General features: G+C 48.4%; 1 protein-coding gene across 4 annotated transcripts in view; it reads left to right on the forward strand.

Annotated features, from left to right (window-relative positions):
• CCDC88C (coiled-coil domain containing 88C) overlaps window positions 1–13,766 on the forward strand; it is a 177,530-nt gene extending 163,764 nt beyond the window's left edge. The window contains exons 27-31 of one of the 4 annotated variants that reach the window (XR_005452540.1): window positions 4,809–4,877; window positions 6,826–6,894; window positions 8,074–8,375; window positions 9,695–9,775; window positions 11,036–11,109. Coding sequence is in view for 3 of the 4 variants with exons in the window: in XM_038752863.1 (XP_038608791.1) it covers window positions 4,809–4,877; window positions 6,826–6,894; window positions 8,074–8,375; window positions 11,036–12,055 (1,460 nt within the window). In the remaining variant the exon portion in view is untranslated. Of the gene's footprint in view, window positions 1–4,808; window positions 4,878–6,825; window positions 6,895–8,073; window positions 8,376–9,694 lie in introns of all 4 variants that reach the window. The other 3 variants (XM_038752863.1, XM_038752880.1, XM_038752873.1) reach the window with 3 other exon arrangements.
• The last annotated feature ends 901 nt before the right edge of the window (window positions 13,767–14,667 follow it).

Raw genomic sequence — 14,667 nt, forward strand, 5'->3', positions numbered from 1 at the left:
TTGGGGCTTACGGTCTAAGTGGGAGGGAGAACAGATATTGACTCTCCAATTTACAAGTGAGGAAACTGAGGTACAGAGGAAGTGAAATGACTTGCCCAAGGTCACACAGCAGGCACGTGACAGGCAGGATTAGAATCCAGGTCCTCTGGCACAAAGGCTTGTGTTCTTTCCACTAAGCCACATTTTTGTTTTCTTTTTCCTAGCAGCCGACTTCCTCTAAGTCTGTAAGCAATCTTGGGGCCCAGCCCTCTGATTTCTGTCAAAACAGGTACTGGACACGCTGCATCTACCTCCCCAGCCTAGGAGAAGCCGCATGGCATAGTGGATAGAGCATGGGCCTGGGAATCAGAAGGTCATGGGTTCTAATCCCAGTTCTGCCACTTGTCTGCTGTTTGACCTTGGGCAAGTCACTTCAGTTTTCTGGGCCTCAGTTACCTCATCTGGAAAGTGGGGATTGAGCCTGTGAGCTCCAAGTTGGACCGGGCAGTGTCTAACCCGATTTAACAAATGCCACAATTATCATTGCTATTATTATTATTATTATTATTAGTATTATTGTTATTGTTAATTCCCTCAATGCCCAGAACTGTGCTGGGCGGGGGGCGGGCACAGCCCTGATCCCAGCCCAGGAGAATGAGAACAACAATAATAAACATTGTATATTTGTTAAGTGCTTACTAGGTGCCAAGCACTGTACTAAACACTGGGGTAGATTCAAAATAATCAGGTTGGGCAGGGGGTACAGCATGTGACTGGTTGAAGCAGTAGAGCTGTCTCTCAGCTCTGGTTCTGATCTCAGGCTCAGCCTGAACCCCATGTCCAAACCGATAATTGGGGTTCAAGGCCAAGGAGTGGCTCTTTTCAGTTGCAAGTTTGTCATGGAGTGAAACGGTGGTGTCTGTGCCCAGGCTCTGACCTGCAGCACAGATGTCCCCCCCAGTCCTGTAATAGTGAGCTATAAATGACCACCCTGGGCTCTGAAACCCTGAGACACTACTCTCAAAAGTGAGTTAAAAAGGAAAACTACGTGAGAAGCAGCATGGCCTAGTGGCTAGAGCACAGATCTGGGAATCAGAAAGACCTGGATTCTAGTTCCAGCTCTGCTGCTTGTCTGCTGTGTGACCTTGGGCAGGGCACTTAACTTCTCCGTGCCTCTGTAAAATGGGGTTTAAGACTGTGAGACCCATGCTGGACAGGGTCTGAGTCCAACCTGACAACCTTGATCTACCTGAGTGCTTAGTACAGTGCCTGGCATATTGTAAGCATTTAACAAATGCCATTTAGGAAAAAAAAAAGAAAACCAAGTACATTCAGAGAGTATTGATTCTTGGGTAGTTGGGCTTGTGCTAGTCCCCATCCTTTATAGATCTATGTGGTCGCCTTAAGGGAGTAAAGCAAAGCCTCTTGATATTGATATTGATTTTATTAGGAAAACCTAGTGAGTGTTGCCCTATGGGAACAAAGTAGATGCATTCTTTGAAAAGGAAAGTTAAATGTGATTTTTTAGGAGGGCTTTTAAGGTGGGCAGAGTGTGGTCTGTCGTATATGAAACAGTAGGAGTCCCAGGCCAGAGAGGGGATGTGGGCAAGGGGTCAGAGGCAAGATAGATGAGTTCGAGGTGCAATAAGTAGGTTGGCATTGGAGGAGCGAAGTGTACGGTCTGCGTTGCAGTTCTTTGGTGAAGAATGGTAAGAGTGGGAGAGCTGATTGAGTGCCTTAAAGCCAGTGGTAAAGATTTTCTGTTTGATTTAATAATAACAATAATAATAACTGCGGTATTTAAGCGCTTTCTATGTGCCAGGCACTGTACTAAGCGCTGGGGTGGATAGAAGCAAATAGGATTGAACACAGTGCCTGTCCCACGTGGGGATCACAGTTTCAATCCCCATTTTACAGATGAGGTATCTGAGGCCCAGTGAAGCAACTTGCCCAAGGTCACACAGCTGACAAGTGGAGGAGTGGGACTAGAACCCATGACCTTCTGATTCCCAGGCTTATGCTCTATCCACTACGCTATGCTGGATCGGCAGCCATTGGAGGTTTTTGAGTGGGGAGATTTGGACTGAATGTTGTTTTTTCAGGAAAATGTTCTGCGCAGCAGAGCAAAGTATGTCTTGAGTGGTGACCAACAGGTGGAAGGGAGGTCAGCGAGGAGGCTGTTGCAATAGTCAAGTAGAGATATAAGAAGCTTGGATCAATTGGTAGCAGTTTGGCTGGAGAGGAAGAGACAGATTCTACAGATATTGTGAAGCCATTTTTTTTGCTACTGGTGATTGCTGAACACTGGGCTGGTTGAACCATTGTTCTGCCCCAGTTCTTATTAAGAAATTGTTGTTAATCACATTAAAAAACAGAGACAAATCATTTTCCCTGAAGATTAAAATCCTGCCTCTAAATCTACCTGCATTTTTCATTATATTATAGTACACCTAAGAAGTAATTCTTTCTGTTCTCAACAGACTGGGGATGGAGACATTTGAGCACAATAAAATAAGTTAAGGATATAATCTGACATCTAATATTAACTGAGTGCTAGTAAACTTAATCTGATTTCAGGTGTTTAGATAATGATTTTAAGTGCTTACTTTGTACCAATCACTATGCTAAACGTTGAAGTAGAGGATCAGATGGGATACAGTCCCCGTCCTACACGAGGTTCACAGTCTAAGTAACAGGGGCAAAAAGTATTTAATCCCCATTTTCCAGGTGAGGCCCAGAGAAGTTAAGTGTCATGCCTGAGGTCACACAGCAGGCAAATGGTGGAACCAGATCTAGAACCCAAGTCTCCTGACTCCCAGCCCTGTGCAAAGTATCTCCAGGCGCATGAGCTTTAAGTTCCATTTCCCTGTTTTGTATTCATAGGAAGAAATGACACTTCTTTGTTTCTCTATTAATAAGCTTGAAGACTCTCTCTCGCGTCCAGCTCGCAGCAGGACACACCCTGAGATAAAGTATGTCCAGGAACTCTTAAAAGTGTTATGGGAGCCCCATTTTGGCTTAGCAGTTACTGGAGCTTTTAAGGTTCAGAAGCATGTAATTATTCTAACTGAGCTGTCTCAGCTCCTTAGACTCTCTGCAGCATGAATGTAATAACTGAGTTTTGATAAACGGGAGTTCAAAGAAAATTATGCACCATGTAGATTTAATCTTACTACTGAAATCTCCATTTTGGACAGCTTTCTCCCCACCCCCCACATTGTTACTTTTAAGTAGTCAAAATTTTCTCTCCCTTAGTACCTGAATTTGATGTACAACGCACTCATTCATTGGTCCAAACATTAATCCTCTGATTTTGTTTTGGAGCAGACTTCCTTGGATATCCAAAGTGTCAAGATCCTTTTCTAGCAGGAAGGGAGCAAGATCTGGATAAAGCTTAAACAGAAGATGAGGCTTATGATGTGTCCAAAGGCTGACTCTGCTTGGGGCAGAACAAATGGCCATTTGAAGAAAGCTCTTCAAATTCTGTGGCCTGGTGGATAGAGAATAGGTCTGGAAGTCAGAAGGTCCTGAGTTCTAATCCCAATTCTGCCACTAGTCTGCTGTTGACCTTGGGCAAGTCACTTCACTTCTCTGGGCCTCAGTTACCTCATCTGTAAAATGGGGATTGAGACTGAGCCCCATGTGGGACAGGGACTGTGTCCAACCCGATTTGCTTGTATCCACCCCAGTGCTTAGTACAGGGCCTGGCACATATTAAGTGCTTGTTACTTAATGCTTGGGCATGTTACTCCTCTCCTCAAAAATCTCCAGTGGCTTACCAATCAACCTACGAATCAGGCAAAAACTCCTCAGTCTCGGCTTCAAGGCTCTCCATCACCTCGCCCCCTCCTACCTCACCTCCCTTCTTTCCTTCTACAGCCCAGCCCGCACCCTCCGCTCCTCTGCCACTAACCTCCTCACTGTGCCTCGTTCTCGCCTGTCCCACCGTCGACCCCCGGCCCATCCCACCGTCGACCCCTGGCCCGCGTCCTCCCCCTGGCCTGGAATGCCCTCCCTTCGCACATCCGCCAAGCTAGCTCCCTTCCTCCCTTCAAAACCCGACTGAGAGCTCACCTCCTCCAGGAGGCCTTCCCAGACTGAGTCCCCTCCTTCCTTCCCCCTCCTCCCCCTCCCCCGCCCTACCTCCTTCCCCTCCCCACAGCACCTGTATATATGTTTGTACAGATTTATTACTCTATTTTACTTGTACATATTTACTATTCTATTTATTTTATTTTGTTAATATGTTTTGTTTTGTTGTCTGTCTCCCCCTTCTAGACTGTGAGCCCACTGGTGGGTAGGGACCATCTCTATAGTGTTGCCAACTTGTACTTCCCAAGCACTTAGTACAGTGCTCTGCACACATTAAGTGCTCAATAAATACGATTGAATGAATGAATGAATGAAAGTGCTTAACAAGCACCATAGTTGTTGTTATTATTATTTATGCAGAAATACACACAGCTTTGCTCTGACAAGTGGTTTGAGTGGTTGTTTCTGTGACCTCTGACACAGATTGGCCGATCCGTTAGAATGTTAGCTTTTTGTGGGCAGGGGAGAAGTGTTTTGCTTCTTTTGGACTCTCCCAGGCCCTGAGTATGGTGCTGTGTCCTCAGTAGGCATTCAGAAAATACCATTGATTGATTCCAGTCTTCATTGGTCAGTGCAGATGGGGTTTCCTTGGCTGGAAGCAGCCTTTGCCTGGATGCCTCCTGACAGCCCTCCTGCCTTTCTCCTCCTCCTCCCCTACCAATCAGGGGAGCTCTGCAGACAGGGGGATGGATGAGCATGGTTAGACTGGAATATAAGTATTTTCCCTTATTTTTTAGGATACAGTTCAGATGACAATCTTTGTGAACAGTCCCTTGCTGTCGAAGCTCACAACAGCAGGAAACATGGTAAGCCGATTAAACTGGGAAAGAAGAGTAGTAATATATTCATTAAGTGCTTACCATGGGCAGAGCTGGCACTCTACTGAACGCTGGCAAAGAATACACCGGTGGGTGTTTGGCATGGTCCCTGGCCCTCCGGGGGCTCAAGGGTAAGAATGTAAGCAGGGAGAAGGGACTGATGACAGACACAGCAAGAGTGGTGAAACAGTAAAACACTACAGTGACAGAAAAGCCAAGGGCCTCTACAAAAACAAAAAGTGGTAGCATTTTTGTGGCTAGAGAAGCAGAATTTCAGGCTCCACATGGCTCAGAGTCCTAGTCCCAGCCACAACTCAGTGACTGCTCCAGCAGCGGCCACCACCACAGCCTTCTAGCCTTCCTGTGGCAGCAGTGCAAGGCAGGGTGGGATGGAGGCTCCCGGGTGGTGTGGTGGGAAGCTGGTGTGAGATCCCTGAAGGTGGGGGTGAAGTGGCTGGCCAGAGGGGCAGAGGAGGCTGTTGTATTTCACTTCAGAAGTATAAATGTAAGGCCGATTTTCTGCAGGCCCCTTTTGTGCACTTTGTAGCTCAGTGGGGCTCTTCATGAGAACCAGTTATTTCCCATATACTTCCCTGGGCTAGGCCGCCACCAGCAAACTCATCCCCAAAAAGCGATGGAAAGTCTGGGGTCGACCTCCCTGAAGAAAGTAAGTTACCACCTCCGAGGAGCTTACCTTTGTGAGCGTGGCTGCTGGGGAGGAGAGGAGAAGCCTCCTGTTTCCATGAGATTCTTTTCAATGTGAAGAGGCATTTTCTCCTTTGATTCAGTATAAGTGCTGAGGAAAGTGGGGAAAAAAAGCACCTCAGCAGTCGCTGTCATCCACATGTTCCTTTGATAGTCTCTTTACTGCCCCATCAGTTTTGGCCACCCCTGACTCTTGTGTCTGGATGTGTTTTGGCTCCTTGCCCCAGCATGATGAAAGCTACAGCAGGGCTTGCCCAATCTCTTTGCTTGTGCCATGCTCCTCTTCGAAGTACCTGCCTTTTGCCACCCAATCTGTAAAGCCACCCTCCTCTCAATGCTCTCTGGGCTGCGGGCCAGACTCTCCTCTTCACCCATCCCCTGCCTTCATCTCATTCTAAGGCTGTGTGCAAGCTCTGCTCCAGAGAATGTCTCCACTTCCTTCCTCAAGCGTCCTTCCCCAGTTCCCGACTCCCTGTCCTCTCTTCTGCTGGTCTGAGTGCTGAGAACAATCTTTCCACCAGACTGGGAAGCAGCATGACCTAATGGAAAGAGCCCAGTCCTGGGAGTCAAAGGACCTGAATTTTAATCCCTGTTCTACCACTTATCTGCTGAGTGACCTTGGGCAAGTCACTTAACTTCCCTCAGCCTTAGCTACCTCATCTGTAAAATAGGGATTAAATCCTCCTCCCTTCTACTTAGGATGAGACACCCATGTGGGACAAGAACTGTGTTCTACCTGATTATCTTATATCTGCCCCAGCACTTATACAGTGCTTGGAACATAGTAAGCGCTTAACCAATACCACATAATAATAGTAATAATTTGCTCTCTCTTTTTACCCTGGGAAGGACCTCTATAAAACGCTCCTTTTTGCACGTACCCTTTCCCTCTGTCATGGGACCCGCTTGCTCCACTTCTATGGAGCTCCGGGAAGATCTGAAATAGCATTGATTGATTACCAACCTCTCCTGCTAGGTATTATGTTGTTCTCTCCCAGGTGCTTAAGACAGTGCTTTGTGCACAGTAAGTGCTCAATAAATACAATTAATAATCTTGGGCATTGATCTTGGTGGAGGACCAGAGATGGTTCCACTCTCAAAACAGACTTCTTCATAACTATTCACAGCTGAATCGCTTTTTTGACGATTTTTCTCATTATGTGGCCCCCTTGTTCAGATGACCTGTGTCCCATCTTGTGCTCTGTAAGTGAATACTGCTGTTTCTCTCCAGTGTCCAGGCCTAATAGTTTGGACAGCAGTCGAAACCCGTCCAGCAGCAGCTCACCTCTGAACTTGAAAGGTAATTTACCATCCTCGGTTCTCAGTAGAGGGATGCTTTCTGAGTGGTTAGTAATTGTCTAATATTGGGTCTTATGTGTCCTCAGGAACCACAGAACCAGAATTATTTAATGCTGGCTTCTAGCTATGGCAATTGTCTGCCTGATGGACAGCTGACTTTGTTCATTAAATTTATGGGTGACATTTATTTGTGGAAAGGGGAGGATCGAGGAAAGGAATTCAATGTTTCCTTGACCAGCGAATCATGTCTCAGTCTGAAATCAGATGAAAATCGACAGGGAACAACTGCAGAGTAAAGCTCTTAGGGAGGCCAAAATAAACTGTGCAGAAAGAATACTGGGAAGGAAGGGTATGAGTAGAACAGAAGATGATCTGAGGCTCAGAGTGAACCCAAAATTGAATATGTCGGAAAGGCTGAAATGTTGGTAAATAAAAGTTAACACACTAACATAATACATTGACTGGTTGCCCGAGCTGAAAACCATCCTCCCAGAATGCACTTAATCCATTCATTCATTCGCTCAGTTGTATTTATTGAGCGCTTACTGTGTGCAGAGTACTGTACTAAGCGCCTGGGAAGTACAAATCATCAACATACAGAGACGGTCCCAACCCAACAATGGGCTAACAGTCTAGAATGGACCATCAAGTCCATCCAGGAGCTTAGTGTGAGGTTCCCAAATTTACAAGGTCCGAGAAGAACAACCAGAGCGTTAAGGGACTGGTGAATGAGACCTGTGAGAAAAGTGAAGGACTAGCAGTTATTTAGCCTAGGGAAAAGAGAACTTGATGGTAATTAAATCTTCTAGTAAAGGACTGTTGTTCATTAGGGTGGCTCCCTGAGGACCAAACAAAAGGAATTTGCTGTAGCATGTGGCAGAGTTGTAGAATAGATAAAAAGAACTTTTTCATTGTGATCAAGGTGCTAGGAAAAGCTGCTTAGGAAGTGTGTAAAATCTCCTTCGGTGGAGATTTTGAAGAATGAGTTAGATAACTTTTTGCCTTAAGTGTTTTAGGCCCTGATGTGCTTGAATACCAAGCCAACTCATTGGAAAGAGAAAAACTGAATAGTTTTAATGTGGTTCTTCCCCGCACCTTCCATCCTTTCTGTCCTCAAACCCCCGGCCCCACCCCATCCCCCGTGTCCTGTATTCCTGTATGTTTCGTCTTCAATTTCCAGGCTCTTCTGACTGGATCCACGGCAGATCTGAGAGCTTCAGCAGTGAAGACCTGATTCCAAGCAGAGAGCCGGCTACCTTGCCCCGGGACAGCTCTTTCAGCCGCACAACCCCGGCGAGTCAGGGGCCAGGCCACCGGCAGGAGCCAGGGCTTCCCAGGAACGCCCTGCTCCCCCATGAGCCGCCCCACAAAAATCACCCAGGCCACATTCACCATGGTCGGCCCTGCTCTGCCTCTCCGGGCAGTGAAATGGTGACTCTGGAAGAGTTCTTGGAAGAAAGCAACAGGGCTTCTCCATCAAATGTAAGTCCATGGAGGTAGCCAGGCTGGGAGCCTGCAGGCTCTCACAGGCATGTAGGAAGATGGTTTGGTTTGGAAATTGGAAGTCCCATGTGGAAGTTTTCCCACAGGAACACCCCTGGGGGCTGAGGGAGGGGAGGGAGTGAGGGTGGTAGAGGAGGAAGAGCAGAAATTCTGCCTTTAAATCACCCATGCATGGACTGACATTTTGCCCCACTTTCAAGCATTGTCCACTGGGATCCCAGAGCACCACCACTTTGTGAGGAAGCAGGAGTGATTGCGCCCCTGTCACCAATATTCTGATCAATCACCTCCTCTCCCCAGGGGCCTGCTGTCTCCCAGAATCCCATGTGCTGGGAGGAGGAGTGAGGCCTGGGGCATTTGCCCCTGTCGGCCCTAGCCTCCAGTTTTGATGGTTCTGTTTAACATCCATGCTGATATCTGGGCAGAGCGCTGGTTTACCAGAAACCTCCCAGCTGGACCTAGACTACCTGTTTCTAGGTGCCACTGTCTGGGAACAGGGGTGATAGTGCCAAACTATTTGGCATTACTGGCCAGTTTTTAGAGGGAGAGTTGGTTGTGTGTACTGGGCTTTATGGTACATCCCAAACCAGCCTACCCCAAAATGTTACCTGGGTAATTGGTATCAGGAAACTCTGTGGCACCTTGTCACTTCCCCAGACAAAGGTAACCATTTTGGAAAACCGGTGCTATGTGGAATCCATGAGCTGGTCCTCCTGGATTAATGCTGTGCCCTTGAAATCCTGAGGCAAAGCCCCCCAAGCTTGTTCATACCCTTGGGTTGGTGCTATCGACCCCCCCCACCTCGGCTTCCCCCATAACCGGAGCTTCGGTCCTCCAGCTCGACCTACTTGTGTTTAAATGTGATTTCCATGTCATCATCTTTTCATGTTTCTTTCTTCATTCTTTGTCCCCATTGCTTATTCCTTTTCAGCAGCAACCCAGCTTAAACGAGACTGAAATGATTTCATTGCAGCAATTTCTGTTAGAAGCTGATGCGCTGTTCCCCTCTCGCCACTCCCCACCTCCTTCCCTCGATCAGCAGGACCCCATCCTTGGGCCTTCGAGTCATGACGAGTTGCTGAGACAGAGCACAGGGAGGGCCGGTCGGAGAGTCACTTCCCTATATATCCCCAGGGTATCCATCACTGCGCTAACTGCTCTCTCTCCGCCACCCAATTTCCTCTTCTTCCCCTTATGGTCTCCCCTTCCCCACCCCCTGCCCCTCTATTATAGGCTCATTAATGCACATGTCAAGTTCCCTTTGATTTGCATTAATGTTCCCTCTTCTCTTTGAACAGTAACCAGATGACTTGTAGCTTTAATTTTCTAAGCTGCTTCTCCTACTTGGGCACGAATCAATATTGGATGGCAGTGTTGCGGTATGGGACTCGTCTGGAAAAAATTCCCTTTGAGATGGATGGCCAAAATAGAGCTTAATAATCCCAGCATTTCCCAAACCCCAGAGGTCCTCGATAACAGAGAGGGATCCATCCAGCACAGAGCATTATGTAGCCTCCCTGCAAACCTAAGCATGGAAACATTCCTCTGGGCCGGGGTATCTGTTAAGACACACTGTTGAAACTTGTTCTTTCCAAACTGACACATTCACTAACAGTTCCCAGCATGCCATGGGCTAACACCACCAGTTTGTGAAGGTTTAACTCGGCCATTCCGCATGAATTTGCTTCATGTCCCTTAGGTCAAAGTTTTCTGTTATTGCCGGATTAATTGTCAGCCTGAGTGAGGTTACTGATTGGTGGGTTTTTCAGATTTGGACAAGCATTCAACATTTTTCAGCTCTTCCTCTTTGAGGCGCCTCATGCTGTTCTCCAGGTCAAGCTTGTAGACCTGGGGGACTGTCCACTGCTATATACACACTCCTTTGCCTTTCCCCCCACTCAAACTGCCACCCTTGAATTTGCTCCTCTGACAACCATTTGATAACAGTCTTTATGGAGCTCTGAATTGATTGGAATCTGAGGGATCAGGCTCTCCATCACAGACCCCTCTATAGTAGCTTCAGTTGGCGACAATTAGCCTGGTGAGGTATGGTGAGGGAATTGTCACAATGTCAACATTCTCTCCGTGCAACCCACTGATAGAGCATTTCTGCAAATTGAAGTTTTCTAGTGAGTGTCTGCCCCTCCTAACGCAGTGTTACAGCAGGGGTTGGGATGTCGGGCTGGTGGTGTTCCGAATACAGTTGAGTTTGGGCCATTGTGGACCTGTGGATGATTCAGGCCCTTGGTTTCTCCTGATGTTGCCCCCTACCCATTAGCTTTTTCAGTGCCCTTTCCACCGGGGAGCAGGCAGCAGAAACCAGAGTAGATGGCACTCAAGTTAACCAGTTTCCTGCTAATTAGGAGCTTTGAGAGGGGGCTACCTTGACATGATTGCCCAGTATGGGACTTTCACATTATCTGTAGCTTTTCATTTCTTTTGCTGAACACAGGCAATTGAGAGTGGGAATCTACTAGTTTATGAAGTTGGGGGCAAGGGAAGTGTTCTGTTGAATCCATGGGATGCACGGTGTGCTGTTACATTGGGACGCTCTCAGCAGGTTAACAGCTTGCCGGATGCAGTGGTCTGCAACGAACAGTCTTGTCGGCAGCTTGGACTGACCCTGCCCTCTTTTCCAGGACAATGGCAGTAGTGGAGATGACCTGTTGAATGGCTACTTCAGCAGAGCCAACGACCCACCGCCCCTCATTGGGAACCAGCTGGGTCAGGCTGCCAGGAAGGAGGGATCCAGGATGCCCACCAGTCTCGTGTCCCCGACTGTCAAAATGGCTGTCCACACGGCCGAGGGGAGGCTCCTCAAACCAGGGCAGTATGTGAAACCGAGTCCCAGGCAGCCTGAGGCCGAGTCCCCATCTAATGCTCCGGGCTCTCAAAGGCTGGCTCAGTCTCCTCAGAATCTGCCGCCAGGCCGGCTGAGGCAGCCTGCCCCAGCCCTTCAGGGCAGCACCCCTGGCACCACCAGAGGCACCTCCCTGAGCAGAGCATTCAGCCTCGCTTCGGCGGACCTGCTCCGTGCAAGTGGTCCAGAGGCATACGGGCATGAGCCCCCGCAGAAGCCCGGGTCAGACACTCCCGGGAGCAGAGAGGCGGGTGGCCATGCTGCAAGGGCAGCCACTCCGGGGAGCTCCCAAGCTCTCCTGAGGGACCGGCCCCAGTCTGCCAAGGCAGTAGGCTCCTCTCAGGGGCTCGGCTGTCGCCACCGGCCGTGTGACCCAAGACGCTTCTCCTTGGCACCGCCGAAAGACGAGCGGCTGCCAGCTCTCCAGCAGTCTTCCACGTCCCCTGCCATTTCTGCCAGTGTCCAGCAGGAGCGAGGGGGTGCCCCCTCTGGGCAGGCCTTCTCCCCGATGCCCCACACACCCGCTAAGGGCAGATCCAAGACCCTTCCGCGTGCTGGGGAGGTGGCCACCGTCGCGCCGGTCCGCGTGGGGCCCGGCCTCTCTGACGGAGAAGGGTCTCAAGGCCAGAACTCTGGGGAGGGCTACACTGCCAAAAGCCAGAGAAAGTCTCCCGACTCCACTCCTGGGACAGCTGGCCCCGAGGAATCGGGCAGAGGGACCATCCCGAAGAGCGCCCCCGCGTCTCCGGAGCCAAATGGGGAGCAGCAGACGGTGTGGTACGAATACGGCTGTGTCTAACTGCAGAGGGATGATCGGGGAAATAAGCACATGTCAGTTGGAACTGCTGACAGTTTGGTCTAGTTGAACTACGGTGGCTTTTTTTGCCCCCCGTGATGGGGGTGGGACAGAGATTGGAATCAAGGGAGTGATTTCTTTTCATCCACTGTGCCAAGTCTGGAAAAAGCAAGTTTGGATCACCACGTGTTTTTTCTACTGCTTCCTGTAATTTATTTCTTTTGAACAGAGTCCACTTCTGCCTGGTGGCCAGTTAAAAAAGAATGGCAACTCACGTTTCTTTTAATGGAAACCATCATAAATCATTTCCCTTCCTCCTGTTCTTCCTACTGTCAAAATACTGACAGGAACAACTCATATTTGCCACTGACTGGTCTGGACTGATGTGGAAGCCCATAGAAGTTAATGGACGTCAGCTAGAGTCCCACCGGCCCAGGCCGGAACTGGCTCTCACCCCCCTGGCCTGCTGGGCTGGGTAGGGCAGAGCTGGCACTGTGCAACCCAGGCGGGATTGGACAAGGCTTCCAACCACCCGGGATTTGGGGCTGGGGCACTGCCACCAGTGAGTGGTAATTTGGCACATACACTTGAACCATAGACTACTGAGACTTCAATGCCAAGGAGCCCAGCGGGTGGCACCAGTCGCAAAACAGTGCCTCCAAGAAGGGAACCAGGGACCCAACTGGATCCAAATACCACAGTAATTCCGGGCTGTGCGCGGGCCAAAGCCAGGCCAGGCCGGGCTTGAGGATTCTCCAGTGCAGGGCTAGGATGTGGCAGGCGTTCGACTCCAAGCTCCCAAATCTGCCCCCAAAGATCCCTGGGAACTCGTGCTAAGGCAGAGGAAAAGACACCGAGGGGCTGATGGAGAATCAGCAAATTTATATTAAAACTACATTGTACAGCTAGGTTTCACAGCTCCCCAGCATGGAGTCACTTCTCGGATCAGTTTGTGCGTTGACGTGGGAGCAGCAGCAAGCAGGGCTGAAGGTCAGCAGGTTTGCTGGATTCACCTCTTGGCTCTCAGACCCTCTGGGCTTTGCCTTTTATGTAATATTTATAGGAACATGGATGTTGGGTCTGGCGAGGCAAGTCGGGGGCAACCCCCTCTCCCCTTCCCCACCCCCCCACTGGCATTTGTAGATAACATGTAAGTGAAGAAATGAAGATGTAAAGGAATGCTGTGTACATTTGATTTTTTAACCTTAGTCATGCCTTGGGTGTTTTTGCCTTCCTGACTGCCCAGGGCTTCCAAGTGCAGATGACGCCTATTTGTTATCACTGAGTTACTTTTCGGGATAGAAACCAAAATTTTTTGTTTTCTTAATATATATTTTATATATATAAATATATATGCAGACACACATACACATGAGAAAGGTATATACTTTTAAAAAATTATATTTATGTTCCGGTGGAAGTTCCTTCATTCAGGAGTCTTGTCAGTTGCTTTTGTACATAGGATGAGATGTGTGTCTGGATTTTATTTCCTGTTCGTTAAGGTGGGTTTTTTTTCCTCTGATGTACTAAACACCCCCAGAGTTTTTTAAAGACTTTTTCTTTTGCAGTTGGTGATTAATATGGTGAGACAGAGATGGAAGAATTTTTAAGCTATTAAACAGATCCATTTAGGAGTGTTTTTGATAATATTATGTAGCAATCACATTCTGGAATTCAAGGACGGTATTGTAATAAAATTGTAAAGAAATCAGAAGTGCTGCCTGTTTTTCCTCCTGCAGAAAATCATCGGATAAGAGAGGACAGGCAGAGAGTCCTCTGTAAACCATACTTGCTTAGCATAATCTCATTTCTTGCTAGACTGTAAACTCGTTGAGGGCAGGGACCGTGTCTGCAAAGCAGTGTGGTTCAGTGGAAAGAGCCCAGGCTTTGGAGTCAGAGGTCGTGGGTTCAAACCCCGGCTCCACCAATTGTCAGTTGTGTGACTTTGGGCAAGTCACTTAACTTCTCTCTGCCTCAGTTACCTCATCTGTAAAATGGGGATTGACTGTGAGCCCCCTGGGACAACCTGATCACCTTGTAACCTCCCCAGCACTTAGAACAGTGCTTTGCACATAGTAAGCACTTAATAAATGCCATTATTATGTACTCTCCCAAGTGCCTAGTACCGTGCTGTGCACACAGTAAATACTAAAATAGTATTAAATGCTAAAATAATTGATTGTCTACTACCCTGCTAAAACTGAGACTTTTTTGTGTAGAAGAGTGTGCTGGTGAAAGAAGGAGATGGTTTTTGCTTTGTATTGTAGCGGGCCTTTGGACCACAGCCCCAGTCAGCAGCACTCCTCTAGAGGAGCATACCTTTGTGGCATTCTCTGTCACTTCCACACGGGAATTTTTCCTGGGTTTGATTCCGGGGCTCCTGTAGCCAGTGTGTTTCAGCCAGTGTGTGTCAGTCGGGATACGGAGTGCATCGAACGTAGTGGCAGTGTTGAATTGTAGGTGGTCTTGAGAGCTGAAGGACAGGATTAGTGCCGAATAATTCCCATTCCCTTGTTTAAATGTTCAGTGGAGAGTTAGCTGGCAAAACAAGGTTTAGAGTGGTCACTAAAATGGATTTTCACAGCTGCAAGAGCAGCCAGTCTCTGCAGAGAGAA

The sequence above is a fragment of the Tachyglossus aculeatus genome, chromosome 1 (assembly GCF_015852505.1).
Source record: "Tachyglossus aculeatus isolate mTacAcu1 chromosome 1, mTacAcu1.pri, whole genome shotgun sequence".
Classification (NCBI taxonomy): Eukaryota; Metazoa; Chordata; class Mammalia; order Monotremata; family Tachyglossidae; genus Tachyglossus; species Tachyglossus aculeatus.